General features: G+C 39.3%; 1 protein-coding gene across 1 annotated transcript in view; it reads right to left on the reverse strand.

Annotated features, from left to right (window-relative positions):
* The window catches only part of LOC119720471, a 45,917-nt gene continuing 27,140 nt past the window's right edge, over window positions 1-18,777 (reverse strand). Inside the window, exons 21-43 of the mRNA XM_038190143.1 lie at window positions 17,975-18,142; window positions 17,467-17,631; window positions 16,845-17,289; window positions 15,915-16,094; window positions 15,094-15,204; window positions 14,513-14,733; window positions 13,714-13,792; window positions 12,797-12,961; window positions 12,212-12,328; window positions 11,826-12,086; window positions 9,738-9,890; window positions 8,997-9,175; window positions 8,656-8,836; window positions 7,893-8,039; window positions 7,120-7,233; window positions 6,528-6,666; window positions 4,976-5,084; window positions 4,265-4,481; window positions 3,284-3,374; window positions 2,583-2,641; window positions 2,174-2,379; window positions 1,303-1,377; window positions 1-45 (exon numbers count right to left, since the gene is read on the reverse strand). Of these exons, the coding sequence (XP_038046071.1) occupies window positions 1-45; window positions 1,303-1,377; window positions 2,174-2,379; window positions 2,583-2,641; window positions 3,284-3,374; window positions 4,265-4,481; window positions 4,976-5,084; window positions 6,528-6,666; window positions 7,120-7,233; window positions 7,893-8,039; window positions 8,656-8,836; window positions 8,997-9,175; window positions 9,738-9,890; window positions 11,826-12,086; window positions 12,212-12,328; window positions 12,797-12,961; window positions 13,714-13,792; window positions 14,513-14,733; window positions 15,094-15,204; window positions 15,915-16,094; window positions 16,845-17,289; window positions 17,467-17,631; window positions 17,975-18,142 (3,627 nt within the window). The remainder of the gene's footprint in view (window positions 46-1,302; window positions 1,378-2,173; window positions 2,380-2,582; window positions 2,642-3,283; window positions 3,375-4,264; window positions 4,482-4,975; window positions 5,085-6,527; window positions 6,667-7,119; window positions 7,234-7,892; window positions 8,040-8,655; window positions 8,837-8,996; window positions 9,176-9,737; window positions 9,891-11,825; window positions 12,087-12,211; window positions 12,329-12,796; window positions 12,962-13,713; window positions 13,793-14,512; window positions 14,734-15,093; window positions 15,205-15,914; window positions 16,095-16,844; window positions 17,290-17,466; window positions 17,632-17,974; window positions 18,143-18,777) is intronic.

Consider the following 18,777-nt stretch of genomic DNA (forward strand, 5'->3'; position numbering starts at 1 on the left):
CTAGCGGACATCAGGATTGCGATCCACATAGCCAGCGACGTCATCCTGTAAGAGAAGGAAAATGGAAATGGTTGTGACAGATTTCGTATAGGTTTTGTTTTTGCGCGATATAATAAAACGGTTGAACTGTGGTGTAAAAATAACCAAAGATTCTGACTGAACAAACCCAGATCAAGCTACTGAAAATATAAGAAGTCATACCTTTCAATATTTCTAATGATGCATCAATTTGTGGATTTCGAGCAAGCACATTTGGACCTTTAAAGGATTTATATTGTTGTATATGAGTGATATACCAAAAAAGAGTGCAGCTCCAAATCTGCTTTTTAAAATAGACTTGATATGCTCCATTGAATACCGAGGGAGGCTATGGTTTTACTTCACCACCAAGCTTTCAATAAATCAGGTATCTTAAAAGCATCTGTCACCATTAGTCAGGCGTTCGCAATTGACACTTTAGAAGCATTTCGTTGGGTCTAATTAGATAATTTTACATTTATCATTTCTTTTTAATGCAATACGCCATAAATATCAGAAAAAAATCACAGACTGTCCATACACCGATTTATGAAGCACCTCCCCATCATGTAATAACAGCCGTGAATAAAATCCGAAATGCAAAATAAAATTGTGAATAAGTTTGCATGGTCGAATGTTGTCCGTACTCGCAGCAGAAGCTGAATTGCGAATTAAGGCGCGGCCTACATCGTGGTTGAGCCTAGGGCCTTAAAGGTGCCTTGGGCAGCCACCATACCACCCATGTGTTATAACGGGGCAAAAAAAGATCGAAAATGCTTGAATTTGGCGCAGGCAGGATAATCGGTGAATCCAGACAAAAAAAATGTGTCACGGGACAGAATCAACGAACAACCACTGTGTTCTCATTATATTGAATGAATTGAACCGGCGCCTTAATGTGATGTGAGATCTTTTGGTGAGTCCTACAGGGTCACCGTGAGTCGGAATGATCTGGACCCAAATTAACCGCTTTTTTAGACTGCTTCTCATCAGTACGCAATTTCACTAACTTTGTTGAACCACGGAACTGTGGTCAGAGTGTTTTTAGCGTTTGTTCTTTGCTGAGCGCTTTTCTTCAAAATGATATACATGAAACGTTCACCACAATTTCCAAACTACTAACCTATTTCTCTGTCAGCACTTGTTTTGATATATAGTTTTCATATTGTCTTTAATTTAGGTCCATATTATTCTGACTCACCCTGTGTTGTTACCCAGGCGCGAAGTGGGCCCAGCTCAATGGATCGGTTTACTCAGAAAGTTATTTTCATGTACTGTACTTACTGCTGTATCGTCACTGCGATTCTCCATGCCTGAAGCCATATCTGACATAGCAAACGATTCATGGCCTTCCAAACCCTGTGAAATGCAGAATAAATTTATTATTACTTTCATGGGTTAAAACCAATAAAATTTACCAAGTCTTACCAGAATAATAACTAATGCATTGGGTTTTTTTTTCTAAATGCATTTAAATGATCGTATTCATTACTATCTTGCTAGCCAATTTTTTTTTTAATAATTGTCACATTTCTTCAATACATGCTTTTTTTCCAATGCTTCAACAATATCTCAAGTTATGAAACTCTTCAATGTGCAATTTTCAAAATCTTCAAAGCATTCACGTTTTCATAAAAACCCGAAAATTAAAACAATGACTTTTGAGAAACCGTTGATTTTTGAAATTCATTGACATAATTATGTTTTCTCCTTGACATCTCTTTGATATATTTCTCTTGTGCAACTCTTTATTATCATTGAATTCTTCAAAAGATGGACATTTCGTTCGATAATTTCAAGGAAGTGTGAACAACATTGGGGCTCCTTGCTACCAGCAACCAGCACCACTTGTCAATGTTGTTAACAATTTTGAACCAGGTCCAAAAATAAACAAATTTGACTTGCATGGTGAAAATGCATAATAAGGGATGGGTCTGAGGTTCACCAGTCATGATTCTATGAAACAACAATCTCAAAGGATGGACAAATACACTATCCGAAAATGTTGAGAAGATTTTCTTCCCTCGCCTGTAGTTCATTTCAGGGCAACCTTCTTTTTTTTCAAACATATCCTTAATTGAATTAATTGATCCGAACTGAACACTGTGCGTAAGGCAATTAGACCCAAGGGACGTTAATGAATGTAATGAGTTACCTCCTTGAGGTCAGTAGAGTCACTGATGTTGTCCACCACCGCTTCCTCAACTATAATCGGGGCAACCTTATTCCGGTGGTTGGCAGAAACCTTTGCCTGTAGGCTTTGGTTGTGAAGAACAATGCAGACTAGCACGACTACCACCACGACAGCCAAAGCGAGAGACCCAATGATGATGAAAGCTAGGGCCAATGTTGACAATCCATCTGGAAATTAATAAAGGGGATTATCAAACTTTGAGTAGGTTAATAATACATGTATAATGTGATCATACGGTATAAAGAAGCTCTCATTCGTCATCACATGGCACGAATGGACACATGCAACTGTGTTGTCTTTTTCTCGTCAAAAGTGTCTTTATCTATTAGGCCAACTGGTATGACGTGATAGGAATACAACACACATTTACCTTCTGGATGTGGCAACACTTCGGACTCACATCGCTTACCGCTGAAGGACTCGGGGCACCTGAAAATAAGCCAATTCCATTAAACTGATTGAAGATTGTTTACTCGAGTCTAATTAATATTTTCTTCATGCTCAAAACTAGAGGCATATCTTTACAAAGTGGAAACTGGTTGGAATCTGCAGATAGAACACTTAATGCAAAGGCATCATTTGAAGTTAGTAAAGCAAGTTCATCGTCATCTGATTTCAGTTTGTTGGATACCAGCGAATGCCACAACGGAACTGCAAATGCATTCCTTATGAAATTTGCTTTGCTTACACAATTACCTTTTTATTTAATTGGACACAAGTGTGTTTATTTTATTAACGGAAATTTTAAATACAGTACAAACGTCGTTTTATGCATCAAAAATGCTTTGTCAGTGAATTAGTAACAACATACAATTACTTGAAATTTCGGAAAGATTGCTTACTTTTCTTTAATTATCTTGTTTAAAACTTTTCACTAAACAGATTTAGAAGAAATGTAAGTAGTATCGCAAAGTAACGTGAACAGGCTTCTCAAATGTGTGTGATCATGTTTGAACCATGCCATATATTTAAAAATGCTGTAACATATACAGCTTCATTGCTGTGTCCTAATAGCGATCCAAAAGGGAACCAAGTTAAAGGGAATGACATTTTAAGTCGTGTATTCTTTACCTGCATGCGTAGTTCTTATAAGGAAAGATACCCGATGTCTCACACGTCCCGCCGTTCATGCAGTAAGTCGGTACACAGTCTATTGCCTCATCTATTATAAAAAAAAAACCACAAAACAAGTCAAGCCTAGCAAATCTGAATATCCGGGGTAACGTGTGTAACAAATCATCCCGGAACAGGTCAATGAAAATGTGTATTAATTGCAGAGTTGGAACAGTATTTTTTTCTGTAATTTTCAATTTCCCACTCTGCAGCTATCGAGACTTGCAAAGCATGTCTCACTGATGCGTCACATCATGGGATATCAAGAGTAATGTGTGTTACAAATCCTCCCGCAACAGGTCAATTAAAGTGTGGATTACTTGCAGATTCGGAGCAGGTTTTCCGTCATTTTCAATTTTCCCACAGTGCAGCTATTGCGACTAGCAAAGCTGGTCTCACTGATGCGTCGCATCATTGAATATCCAGGGTAATATGTGTAACAAATCTTCCAGCAACAGGTTATTTAAAGTGCTTATTACTTGCAGAATTGGAACAGGTTTTCTTTAATTTTAAATTTTCCCACAATTTTTGCCTTTATTTTGGAAAGATCCCAGGTAGAATTTGTGCAGAATCCAGCAATTATACCTGATGCAATTCGCCCATTGCTGATGAACTTGTCACAACCTTTCCCATATTACTTTGACTAGTTATGCCTTCATGATTATTAGAATTTAAGTATGGAACAGAAATGATATTAAACTTGGTGGCATTCTAGAAATTGAAATTAAAAATATCTAATAAAAGTATTTTACAGCTTCACAAGTAATACATGGTCATATTTTAAAATGATATTTCATTTGAAAGTTGTTCGAGTTACCAAAATAGCAGGCATAAGCATGTAATCTAACATCACGTGTGTCGGTTTTCATGCTGCTTAATTTGCTTTAACGGTTCTAAAGTCATCATTCCATACGACAGTATTTTTTACCATCAACTCACCATCCACAAGGATCGAGTTTTGATCGATGTCAATGACCGTACTGCCATCAGTCAATGTATCATTGCTCGCCAGCACTTGACGTAAAATGGCGTTGGACGGTGCAGCAGTTCCAAACAGTGCTACAGATCTGATGACAACGCTGCCCTCCTCCATTAAAGGAACTACCACCGACAAAACGTCATTGGTTGATGGGTGTTCTTTAAGGGTCTTCAAAATCTAGGATTAAAAATATCAAACATGATCTGTGAAAGATGTTTAACTTTTTGAACCATTACTCCCTGTACTGCTCAAAACTGCCCAAGCACTCTTCAACCGCAACCACAAAAATTCAACGTCGGATTGTACAAAATATGTCAAAATCTGTCTTGCACAAATCTACCAAAAATGTTTATGAGAAACCCATTCTGTATGCGAATCTTGTCAAAATATAAATAAATAATCCCTCTGCATTTTGTCTAATGCCTATATTCAGACGGTTCACAACATATGTTGTAAGCGTGATTAACGTTTGAAGTATCTGTTTCAAATGAATAAACCTGCTGCTTCCTGAATGATTAACCTGCAGTATACGACAAAAAGTGAAACCTGTAATATACAGTAAAAAGTTTGGGCCTAATGTTTTGGATCTTGGCAGCACCTCTCTGGTGGGACCTTTGAGAATAAGGGTTTTTTGGGGGGCTGAGGAATAGAGAAAGATATAATTTACTTACTGCATTCTCAAACACAGCTGCGGTTTTATTGAATGCTTTCGACGTAGGGTTTTTAAAGGCATCGTTGAAGTCCATAAGGGCAGTAATCACGGCATTCTTGATGGGTAATCTGGGAGACAAGAAAATCCAACGTTGATGAGTGCCACTGGGTGCAATACATTAACAACCTTTTGTAACGGTAATCAATAATTGTTTGGTACAAACGACATCAGAGCTTATCGTGACTTCGAGAGTCGCAGCAAGAGTCTATTATTTGATATGCGCAAAGATTCGGCGATTAACTATGCGAAACACAATGCGTCTTGACCTCGATACTCTGACTATTCAGGGCACATTTAATGATTATAATTAATAATATAATAATAAATATTACCTTGGATTGGACATTTGGGAGACATTCCCATAGACTTTAGGACAAAATGTTTATATGCCCTAACCCAATATTCCCTTGTCCTTTTTCCCACCAATTTCGGTACCTTTACTAATTAGACAACGAACAAAAAAAATAGCCTAATTGCAACAATAAAATGTTGCATTTAAAGGGAACCCTTGTCACTTAGGAGACACCAAAATGTCTCTCTAATGACCGGTGTCTCCAACCGTTCAAAGAAATTACGAAATCATGTATCCTTAATGGTGCATTTCACGTATAATAATGGTAATAAATAATAATAACTTATCAATCGCATATCAGTATCATTTCAATGCGCTTTAAAACTAAGATAAAGTTACCTATTACTAAATGTACCATTATAGGGAGACAACATATCGTTGTTTTTGATAATAGGAGATCGGAGACAATAACCGTCTCCGTGATGTCACAGCCGCCCTTTAGAGGCAAAATGTTGCTGTCATAGGTTATATTCTGTGCTCGTGGTCTATTTAATAAAATTACCAAACCTCGTGGAAAAGGACAAGGGAATATTGGGATAGGGCACATTGAAATCAAACATTTTTTGCCCTACTCTATGGGAAAGTGTCCCTAATGACTAACTCCCTAATGGCCCATTCCCTGTTATTTATACGATAATTCAAAAATTACCATACATAACATTACTATGATACTGTAAAGGAATTGAGCACTGCACTTGAACTAGCGCAGCATCCGCAATATTTTTGCTTATGTAAATGAGGCGATCGATAAACGTGCGCCAGTTGTCAAGTTGTCACATTTTTGGCTGGAAGCCAAGGAAGGCTTTGGGGGTAGGCACGTTTTGGAGTGCTGTGGGGAAGCTACGAAAAATACGTTGGTACTGCGAATAACAGACTGTAATCGGGATCTTCTTGAAGTGAGTAGACGTTAATTGTTTGCAAAATATTTTATTGATGAACGTTAGAGAATAAAACAGTGGAAAACACTCTTTATAAGAGTATACTGTATTTCAACCAAAGACCAAGTTCGTAATCCTTTATAGAACCCGAATATCTTTTCGACCCCAGACCGCTTGTTGAACGTGACATAGTATATACCACGCGAAAAGTTACATTTATATTACGCTACATTACAATACAGTATCGATGCACAGGGCAACACAAATTACGAGTGAATTACTTACGTTGGCACTGACCAGAATCACCCTCGACATATCCTTGGATGATATTGCAGTGGCACGTGAATCCCGACGGATCATTGCTTGGTAAACAGTATTGGTCATTCCCACATCTGTTGCTAGAAAGACAGCGATTCTCATCTGCCAAGAAAAGAAATATCAGTGTGGGTATATAGCATATTTCGCTTATCACTCAATTTATTCCCCTAAAATGTAGGTAGTGTTTGTATTCGGGAACTGCAATACAGAGGCATAGTAAGCATACTTGCACAATCAGAAAACCATTGTGAAAGACGTTTTGCATTGGAACATTACCAGAGCATCTCAATTTTTTTACACAACAATAACAAGCTGCAGGTGGTCAATTAGTCCGCACACATAACTCTACTGTGCTCTTACTAAGATGGCAAATAACAAAGGTTTAAAAAATCATCCACAAGAAAAGCATTCTGTGAATTGTTTAATTTTCAATGGCATATACAATCAACTTTGTCCACAAATCTCCCGGTCCCTGATTATTCCGAAATGAAGTTCCTGACCAATCAAACTACACTAGGAAAATGAAATGGGAAAACAAACACATATATGTTTTACCAGCACACGTCATTCCCGAGTGCGTAAGTGGACAGACGCACTCGCAAAACTCCGCATCAAAGGTCCCTCCATTCAAACAGCTCAACGCAGACAAGTGACATTCGTCTGTAACGTCTGAAAAAAAAGAACAGGGCAGCCGTCCATGTTCAGGGAACTTTAACTTTATAACAACTTTACTGCATAGCAATTGAACATTTATTGGAACTTAACACTTAGAACTTTATTATAGCGATTGCAACTTTTAGAGCACTTGTATCTGATAAACTTTAAACTTTGAGTATTTAAAATGTTATAGGAACTTGCGCTATATGAAAAGTAAGAACTTCGCAATTTCAATTAGAATTAAGAATTGGGAGTAACTTTAGGTGTAATTTGACTCGAAATCAGTTTTGTGAGCTAATATTGAGATTGATATAAAAAGCAACGAATAATTGTAAAGCCTTTGTGAAGAACACGTTTTGGAGAGTACATTTTCACTTCTGGTGTCGTTCTGTTCGTCTTCGTTGCTTTGCCGCCCTTAAATTTAATAAGTTAAACAGACATCTGTAATGGCTAACCGCTTCAATTGGAAATACCATGTTTTATTTGTTTTAAGGGAATTAAAGTGTCCTTTTGTTACCCCTCTTATTTAGAATTTACCGCATCAAAATCCATCAGGTTTACTTGTGTTCCATTTTGTAAGAGAACCCCATAAGTGCCATCTTTAATAGCACAAACAAAATCACCACGCAGATTTGAAACGACGCTGATTTCTTTTTCGAAATTAATCTTACCAATGCATCGCTTCCCATCCTCATGCAGTAAGTATCCAGCATTGCAGCTACACGTGAAGTTCATAAGGATATTGTGACAGTTCTGGTCGCAGCCCAGTCCGCCACCGCTAGCTGGCTGGTCTCTGTACAACTCGCACTCATCAATATCTGCAGACAGACGCGGTAAAAAGGGAAACTACAACCGGAGTTCAAATTTTATTTCTTGAACCTACCAATGTGGTAAAATGTGCTTCTCTGTGGACTCAGCACACAAATTCCACCCCCCCCCCCCTCTCGATTAGTTTGGGGAGAAGACCTCAGAATGGACATTTGAACGCATTGCTGACAGAGCCTGACACGCATGCAAGCAACCCCGTTCTCATGTTGAATTATCAAGAGAACGAGGCTTCTTATGACCAGACACATGTTAGTGGGGAGTGGAGAACAAAGATGGCGGAATAAGGCCCTACCGCAACCTTGGCTTACTTGTCGTGCATACTATGATCGCAATTCTCGCGATGATTCTAGTTTGTGGCTGCAAGTCATATTAAGGGGGAGGGTAGGAGGAGATGAACACCATATGACTAATTGGAGGCTATTTCAGAACAGACAATCTTGAACACTATCTTGAACAGTATCTGGAAATAGAAGGTGCACATCGCTCAAGATTTTGGTGATCATACAATGATCGGGGCGACACAATGTCCAATGGTGTGACTCCTCAACCCCACCCCGCCACAACAATGTCCGTGACTCTGGACAACTGTGGGCATTCCTGACTGACCTTGGCAGGTTTTCCCGTCCCCTTCAAGTCCCGCTGGACAAGGTCCGCAGGTGCTGTTCAACGAGGGTGGATCCTCATCCACGCAATCAACATTCAGGAAACACGGGTTGTCTGCGCACGCGTCGTAGTTCTCTTCACAGAACTCTCCCGACCAGCCGGGCTCACATTGGCATAACACGACCTACACTCAATAAAACAAACCCCATTCAACTTTGATCTCATTAACCAACTACAATTGCAATTTACTAGGTCTTTACTTAGGTATTAATGGGTCATTCTTTTTTAGACAGTGGTGCACACAGTTTGCAAAATATCCAGAATGTACCTTGATGGTAACTTACCCCAAATCGGTCTTGAACGATATCCACCCCACTCGCGTACTGATCAAACAGGCAGGTGCCGCCATTCTGACAGTCACAGAGCTTCACAATAGGTTCCAGTGTGGCATTCGCTTTTCCATCTGTTGCTAAAAAGCCGATTTTCACCTTAGTCTTGTCCTCTGGTGTCCAAGAAAATCGACCTTTTGAAATAAATTTAAAAAAAAAAGTGAATGTGCTTGCAAGGGTCTGTTTCCAAGTTGGACTTTCATTTTGAAGAGGACAGCACAACCAATCATTATAGATATGTTGAAGTAAATGAAATTAATGTAGCGGTTCGCCAGTAAGGAATAGGCGTTCGGGGAACTTCGGAGAACCTGATTAAAATATTTGAACGAAGAATGATAGGAACCTGGGAATCTTTGGAAGCTTATCATGATTAAGTAACCTTATTAAGTTCTATGATTTTTGTAACACTTGTAAAGAAGTTGTATTGTGAGTTAGATTCAGATTCAGATCCAGAAATATTTTAATTGATTTTGTAAACAAGTAATCTGTAACAAGTTCATGAGACCAACATAATTTGTCGACTCCTAGTTATTTGATTTTGTTTGTGTGTCTTGATTTGTCCTTGGCGCCCTTAAATCTAATCATTTGAGCGGACATCCTTATTGGCGTACCTCTTCATTTACATGAAACATTTAAAACTAAATACGAAGCTATAAACTAAATACAAGCTATGAACTACGTTGCTTGTTTACAAACCTGAGGCTGTAATGTCTGCCCCTGGTACCATCTCAAGTAAGTCGAAAGTGACGTTATCGCCCTCAGGATCCACTGCTTCCAGTTGCAGGATGAAGTTCCTGCCCACAATAACGTCGATGGAGTCCACAAATGTTATGTTTGGTGGGAAATTGGCTAGAAAGAAAAAGGATATTAGCAGAAAATTGATTTCGTAAAAATGCTACATCATGAAGGTCTTGCACCAGTTTCCTTTAACACAGCGTAAATTTACGTAATTTATACTACCAAAAAGGCGGGTGCCGACATCCGGAATGTTTTACATTGGCTAATCTAGCTCCTAGACCCATATTCCTGAAACTAAATCTTTCTTGTTCTGGAGTGCAAAATTGTACCACAATTGTAGCAACCAATAAAAAGTTTTGTGCAAATGGAAGACGTTATCATGCCCACAACCACAGCAGAAGAAAAAAAAACAAGAGAACAACACGCCTTAGTAAAGCTTGTATCAGACCAATTTTGTCTGAGGATATATGTCGTCATCTGAGTCAAATGTTTGGGCCTAGTAGGTGGAAACTCAAGCAAGTCGATTCAAAAGTGACATGAGTCAGTCAGTGCGTTAGTGAACCAGGTGCAACACAAACTAAAGTGACGTCTCTTTCAATCAAACGTTGTGTACCCTTTTGCAATTGAAGTGCAGCTTTGGTGCACTTATGGTGTAGTTTTGGTTGGTGTAGGTGTTTTCCAAAAGCTGGTGTATACCAAATTTACACTTTTTTGTAAATGGTGTTGTTTTGGTGTACCCTGTAAAAACTTCAACATGAAAACTTTTCACGGGGTGTGGTTTTGGTGCGTTCCAATTATTTAAATTAGCACCAAAAGCGCAAAATGTCAGCAGTACTAAATCCTTACACCAAACCTGCACCAATTTTGGTGGTGGGGTGCACTTGTCGTGCATTCCAACTATTTAAATTGGCACCAAATGCGCACTACATATGAGTGGTGCACTTGTGGTGCTTTCCAATTATTTAAATTAGCACCAAAAGTGCACCAGTGCCGTGGTGCTGTTTCGGTGCGTTACATTATGTATGCAAATGTGGTGCCTCTGTCATATCTGTGAGGAAATAAATCCTAGCACTAAATGTGCCCAGAGATGTGTGCACATGTTTATTGCGCTGGCTCTGTGTAAAACACATTTTTCATTCTTTCCCATGCATCAAATGTGTAATTAAGTATACATATACTATATATATAACCCAAAACAAGGGTGAATGGGTTTAACAATGCTTGCACATTGAAAGTCCATCCTTTTACGGTGAACAACTGGTAAATTCTTGAAATGATGCTTCCCATGTCAACTTTCTTCAATCAGTGAAATACCAAATCCCTTCTTGGACATCCATGCTCACACACTTACATTACATTTTCAGAGGTAAAGACACAAGCATGAAAAGACTGCAGAATATCCATGATTCGATGTCCAGTACATGTAGTGCATTCATGCCATTCCAATGTTGAAGCTTGCTTGTCTCGAATTCACAGAAAATGCACCTAAATGCATCATCATCTGTCCATGCATGATCAACCAAACAAGACACACCTTGCTGATGCAAATAATGTCAAAAATGTTGCAAATTCTACCACAAAATGCATGCTTTCTTGGCAACAAAATGCAACAACTGCCCTGACACTGCCACCACTACTGTGTTCTAACTGCCAACTGACTGAATTCAAATCTCCCGCACTCTGCGGGGCATTTGTGTGAATGGAATGTAAAGTCATAGGTCAATTGCATCAAATTTCACATAGAGCCTACAAGTGCTGATCTGAGAAACTGTGGTGCACATTTGGTGCAGTCCTCCAAAAAAACTAACCAAATGTGGTGTGCTTTTGGTGCCTCGCTTCACGACCAACTTTATCTGGTGCATGTTTGGTGCAGTGTTCAAAGAACTAACAAAATGTGGTGTACATTTGGTGCCATGCTTTGAGAACCAAACTTAATGTGGTATGCTTTTGCATAAAGCTGGTGCACAATTGGTGTACACCACATGTGCACCAAAACTACACCAAATTAGGAGGTGTACACCCAAATTTGGTGAGGTATCCACTTACTTGCGATTGCCATGTTTTCCATGTTCATGTCATTGAGTGTTGATGTAGCCATACCGATGCTGGTATCATTCAGAGCCAATGAGTCGTACAGACACTCGTAGCTAGATCCGCAGACCGTTTTGGCCTCGTCGTATTTTCCCGGCGGTGCCTTGTCGATCAAATCTTGCAGGAAGTCTGGAGTGAAGTTGGGGTCGTTCAAGGAGTCGTAGCTTTCACCAGGAGACTGATAGAAGAAGAGAGAGTCTTCCTCCACAACTCGCCCTGAAAATTATCCACCAAAATTACACTTATTTCTCTAGAAAAAAAACAAATTTCAAACTTATCATACAATGACAAGCCGTCCACATAAAATTACATAATTCATGAGGGGGTTGGATTTTTCTTACATGTTTCGCCAAATTCGAAGTAGTCCCTCTCCACCAGCTCTCCATTGTCTCCGGAGCCTGGTTGCAGAGTTCCATTACGCGTCAAAACATCATTGCTTGGGTCGTCATCCCACACACCTGAGAACATGTAACAAATCAGTTAAATTTAGCAATGGGTTTGTACCTTAAATTCAAATTGGAAGAATTTGGAACTGTCACTTTATAAAAACATTGTCATCTCAATTCGGGCGTTTCACAAAAGTTTGCCACAGAGAGTTCATTTTTCCCAGTGTAATGTGGGAGAGGTCCACAAATTTGTAGCGCGGGACATGTCAAATTGTTTGTTTTTCCGGTCAATAGTGTAAGCGTATGATTAGAGTATCTGTTTGTCAATACGGTGTATTAAGTAAGGCGGCATAACGCTATACCCCAATCTAAAACAAATTAGCTCCGACACTCATTCAAATGGGGCCTATTCTGTCGCCCGAATTGATTTAACCTACAATTTACTAACTTTATTTTTTTTTCATCAGATTTGCCAAACCAAGTGGCATTGTAATACAAATAGGACGAAAAAAATAGTCGTGGTAGTAAACAAAACCATACCTAGAATTCCTTTTGTTTTGCCTTTGAAGTCCTCGTTGAAAAGTACTGTGATGTCGGCCATGCTGTTGTTCACCCCGACGGAAAAGGTGACGTAATCAGAATACATGACACTCACTTTTATTGGGTTCTCCGCCCTCGTTACCCGAAGATTTTCAAACTGCAATCCTAGGAGAAAAAAAATACAATGGACTAACATTTTTGCATTCATTTTGAGGAAGATGATGATGAAAACAGCACCGTCACAAAGTCATAGCCCTCAGCTGCGTTCAAAGTATGTATAACAGATGGAAAAGGTTACAAATAGACCAACAGATAAGCCACTTATAAACTGAAATCGCCGTTTTAAGTGAAGACATCATTTGTGTTTTGTGCAATATGTTAAGAAGAGTGCTGAACAACTAACTTGATGAAGTTCCAGCTCAGTGAATGTTGTATATTCCGGGAAAACAATATGTTAGGATCTCAAATTCAAAAGTGGCCGAGTCATGTTTTGAATTGCGCCCAAATCCAGCCTCCAGGACACGTTCTCAATCAGCTGTTCTCCATTAAGATGTTGCGCACTGAACCAACGAATGACATAGACATCATCAGCACAAATATTTATTATTTTGATATCTATGTTAAATTATAGCGACCGTTGCGTGTGTGCGTTATGTCAAAGCTTGCACTCATTGCCAAATCAGAAACGAACTGTCCAAAAGTGCGTCTTAAGACGCATTGTTGCTTACGCCCTTTTTCATTGTTCTCTCTTCAAAATGACAGCTGGACAGATATAGTAATTTCACAGGGAGTTTATTCCCATTACTACGTTTAAACCAAGTATGCCTTTTAACACTAATTTCGACACTTACTTTTAGGATATCAACAAATGATTGACTGTACCTTTAAGACAATGTGAAATTGGCGCCGGGTCTTACCTTCAGCAGTGGGTGTGACAACGGTCCCATTGACAGTCGTTACCAAATCCATGGCATCATCACTCAACTTGGTCTCAATCTGTATTGAATGGTAAACAAAACCAGCAAACTGTTGTTTTGAAGATTTATAATTTACCGCTGGGTAGCCAGATGACGGGTAGAAAACCTACACATTCATTACGGCCCATTCAGTGGTTCCAGTAAAATTTAAAAAAAGATGATCGAAACGTAAAAAGACAATCACTGGTACACTAAACATATTCAAGGTAAAGAAAATCAAGTTAAAAAGAAATGTATTCATATATATTTAAGAGTATTTGCTCAATTGACTTGTTTATACATTTAAATATTAGAATAAAACTGATAGAATATGAACAAAAAGATCAAATTCACAAAAGACTAAATGTACTAAAGCTAGAGGTTTATCCGCTGAATAGAAAGGTAGTTGTAAGATGATGAATTATAAAGTAAAATGGAATAATACATGTTTACGAAAGGAGAAAGAGAAAAATTCAGAAAGGAAACAAAACAAATGTAGTATAAAACCTTTTAGTTTAAATGATTAACAAAATACATGCACAATATTGGTTAGTTAGTATAAGACATCGAGTCTGGAACCAAAAACTAAAGAAACGATTACTTGCAAAATAAAGAAGCTTGTCACTGACTTACACAATATTTGTTTAAGAACGCAGCGAAGGACCTGATAAAAAATATGGAATGCAAATCACTTAGTCAAGTCAAAGTATTTTTGAAAAGGCAATCTTTTAACATACTTAATCTGTGTTTACAACCAAACCTTTGCTTCTCCTGTGTACATCGCAGCAAATCCAGAGTAGACAGTGGCCTGACTAAGTTCCCCTGTCTCCGTATCCACGACCTGTCGTGTGCGACCCTGCAGTTCAAAGACTCGTTGTCCATCGTCATCTCCGAGTACTGATAGTGTGTATTCCCCAAGACCATTGAAGGTGTACTCCAGTCCATCAAGAGTTACGACATGGGGGTCTCCCCAGCCCCACACTATTTAAAACAAAATAAGAACTTCACAAATAAAATACAATTTGTGTTTGGTCTTCACCAAAGTAGTCTAAGCGCTGCAATTCACAACTAACATTTTAATATGTTTTCTATTACGCCCCAGATTCCAATCTATCTGAGGTCGGAAATTTACAGTATTTAACATATGAAAAAACCAGGATAATGTTGTATACGCTTGATCTCGCCGTAGCTAGAGACTAGGCTAAGCCACTAAAATTGAACATTCATGCTTATCAAACACAAGTGACATTTAAACAAACAGTTTGAAGGGCATTTGGAAGAATCATATCCATGCAATCGTTCTTTACTTTCATAGAAAAAACCTTAATGTTCATAACTCACTCCAAGTCGGTGGCCTGTACCGCCCACATGTCATTAGAGGTCGCCAGGTTCTGTACAGGTGGCAAAGAGTAGACTTCTGACAACAATAATAACGTGGAAGAACTTCTTCCCCTGTAAAATCAGAAAATAAAAGATTGAAAACACCTATTTCTACAAGACCTTTATTATAGCGGGTTGATTTAAAACAATACAGGCTTTAAGTTTGTTGGACGGGGACTCCATATTGTCCATATTTTGTTTGTACTGCCATATGTTTTTACACAATTCCAAATTGGGAACCTCTCGGGAATTGGGGACCCTATTGTTCTCTATTGTTCAACGTCCCATACTGAATGCAGAAACAAACTCTCACACCCCCCCCCCCCACACACACACACACCAGCAGCCTGTGGCTACATGTATATAGCTAAAAAGGATGCTGACCACGTGTATCCCAGTTTCAAGACTGGGTGATTGATGGCCTTGTAATCACCGCAGCTACACTTGCAATACAAAACAATACAAAAAATACAATACAGTACAATACAATTACAATTACAATACTATACGTGACAAAAAAATCCTTCGGGAATTGTTCTGGGTCTGATCTTTGCCTCATAAACTCTGGGTCAAAAGTTCAACCAGGGTTAAAGGGGCTTTTATCTATGTCTCAATTGGGAACTCGTGGAGTATGATATATTTTTTTATGAAAAAAAAAGGAGAAATTACAAATGTAACCCAGACTTTTAGTGTAGCATTGACGATCACTCACTGAATGTACACAATCATGTAAAATGTACCGTTAAGATATCCTGGCACTTCATATCTTGTCAAGCACTTACTTTTCCATATGTCGAAAGAGTTGGCCTCGTAGTATATAGGCCCAAGTGGATACCTCTCAAAGACAGACGCGACCATAGCACTTCGTACGTCGTACACAAGATCACGACTGAAACGATTATAGCAGCACAGTGGACCGGGTATCCCGGAAACCTGGAAAAGCCCTACGTAGCAAACGGCGGCTGTAGAACAAGGTGTGGTTTTACAAAAGCTAAATTTAATTAATTGAGCATTTTTAAAAGATTAAACCCTCTGCGACTTTGAATAATATTGTACGCATTAAACACAAGATGAGGAACGCAACAGGTGATATCTCCAAAAAGATCCAAGATCTTGCTGTCTAAAGTTTCGAGTCGGTGGAAAGAAATGAGGTACCGACATCAACTTAACGGCAGCAGGAGGGAATGAGTCCCCGGGGTCAAAACGCTTCACCGACAGTAGCCCATCCCAAGTCCAAAACCGCTGCATAGACTGGTAGTGTAAATATACAGGGAGGATTTAAGAACCTGGATTTTAAATAACGTCCTTTTCTTCTGTGCACATCCAATAAAGATAAGGAGGCAGAACAAGCCAAGAAGCGGCACTGAAGGACCGTTTTTATCTTCACACAAATTCCCCGTGAAAACGTACGGTTTCCGTATAATTATTGGGCAAATGCATGCTTAGGTACAAACGATTAGTCCTCAAAATCGAAATGTGTTAGCACTTGTCATTCAAATGCAAACGCCACTTGATGACTGCACAGTGAAATGTCACTCAGGTGATATTTTTTTTATGTGGCGCCTGTCGTATGTTGACACTTTGGCTAAGAGCAGTAACTGCAAACTCTACAGATGTTTCTTCTCTACAGTTGTTCTTCCATTTGAGCAACTCAATTCTCGCTTTCTTCTTAAATGATTTCACAAATAAGATGAAATAAAATGGCAACTTACGATAAGAATTTCCATCATCTGGCAAGACGACTGATTTCGAGGCCTCGGTGTATCTCCAATCCAAATCGGCGATCCTCGAACTGCATGGGCACGTGTCTGCGAGCGGAGGATAGTGGATGGCAAACAGTGGGTACGGTTCCTGGCGGTGGTACCAATCGTGGCAGGACATACGCGGATTGACAAAACCGTCCGGGAGGGTGTCGAGTCGGTAGACCCAGCGTCCTGTCTTCCCTGTGTTGCCCACTATGCCACCGGGACGAAACTGTGATTCTTCGGGTATGTCTACATACACAGTTTCGCCAAAGACTCCGGAGGTGTAACCCTGGATGACGTTCTTGTTGGGCAAAAAACTGGTATCCCAGTTCATGCCGCAGGGATCGTAATTGAAAACGACGAAAGCGCGGACTCCGTCAGTCGCAAGCAAAGCTTGGAAGGTATTTGTGTCCTATTGAACAAAAAAAATTAATATATCGCACTCATAAAATGTTAGTCTTATCAGAACAGAAACAAAATTTCCCATCAAACATAACACTCGTTTACTCCATCATTATTGTGGTCAAGAACTTCATCCTGCAACTGGATGCAGTTGATCCTGACAGCGATGACGTCTTTGTCTTTAAACATTAAATGTTGGAAGACTTACTTCTAAGGGTGATATGGCCTTTACATTTCTCCAGGTGATAGACAGAGCCCAGTTTGCTGAAAAACCACTGTAGTTGGCTGAAACTATGAGACTGGCAACATCCAGCATGTTCTGGTTGACATTTGGATCATACTGATCGTGTACCTGCCCAACAAATGTCAGTACAAGCAAAAATAGACATTGGTGCCTGATGAATAGTTTAAGGGGTTATTTGCGTCTAGGTGAGGCAAACAAAATGTCTCCAAGATCAAATGAGTGCAAACTGGCTTTTCGATTGTTTCTGGAAATGTCAAATATCACGTGGATTTCTTTTGACCTAGAGTTTTGAAACTCAAACAGTACGCAATTATAAAGCAGGACTTACAGGCAATCTCCCGATTGAAGTGCAGTGATTTTTGAATGCAGCTCCCATAAAACACTTCCGTTATTGACTAAACCATTAAACAATCAGTTTAGCAAATATCCGCAACGATAGTGAAAGACGTACCTGCCAAAACACATTATCTGTGGCAGTGAAGGCGTTGGCTTTGACATCCGCCCAAAACAGCGCTATCATCGTCCTGTCACCGGGGAAAGTTTTACCCTGAGGACTGGGGAACGCTCGTTTATTCAGGCTTTGGTCGTTGGACAGGACAATCACTCCATTGTCGGTAAACTACAAAAAGAGAGGATTAATTGAGTCACATTGATGCATACAAATGAGAAGAAGTGTTGAAGGGCCCATGTCGTGAAATTTCGTTGCTGAGATGGCAATTTTGGAAGACATAGATCAGTTTAGGGATTTTCTGTTCAAATTATGAATCCAACATTTAGTCATTTGAAACATTTTGTCCCTGGTCCACGGTTATGCACTGACACAACAACGAAACGTCAAAGAGAAGAACATTTCCGACTGCAAAATATTCAAAATTCTAGTATATGTTTGTGCTAAAATAGATGTAACATTGATATGAATGAGAATATGAATATTCAAATATCATTAGCACAAAAGCCCAAAGGCAACAAAATGCCCCTATAAAATAGCAAACAAAATTGAAAATAAGGTTTAACCCTAAAAGGGCCGGGTTGTTTTGACCATCTCTCAGACAGCCGGGGGGCAGCCCCCCTCCCCCCCCCCAAGATCTCGGCCATCGAGAGACGAAACATTTTGAAACTCAATACATGCATAGAGCAACTCTTCCTAAACATACCCAAGAAATTTCATGACTATGGGTTAAAGGGTTTGGGAATTATGGCTAATTTATTATTCATATGTACGAATGGCAATTCTGCTCAATGTACACGACGTTT

This window comes from Patiria miniata, unplaced genomic scaffold (assembly GCF_015706575.1).
Source record: "Patiria miniata isolate m_02_andy unplaced genomic scaffold, ASM1570657v1 HiC_scaffold_9, whole genome shotgun sequence".
Classification (NCBI taxonomy): Eukaryota; Metazoa; Echinodermata; class Asteroidea; order Valvatida; family Asterinidae; genus Patiria; species Patiria miniata.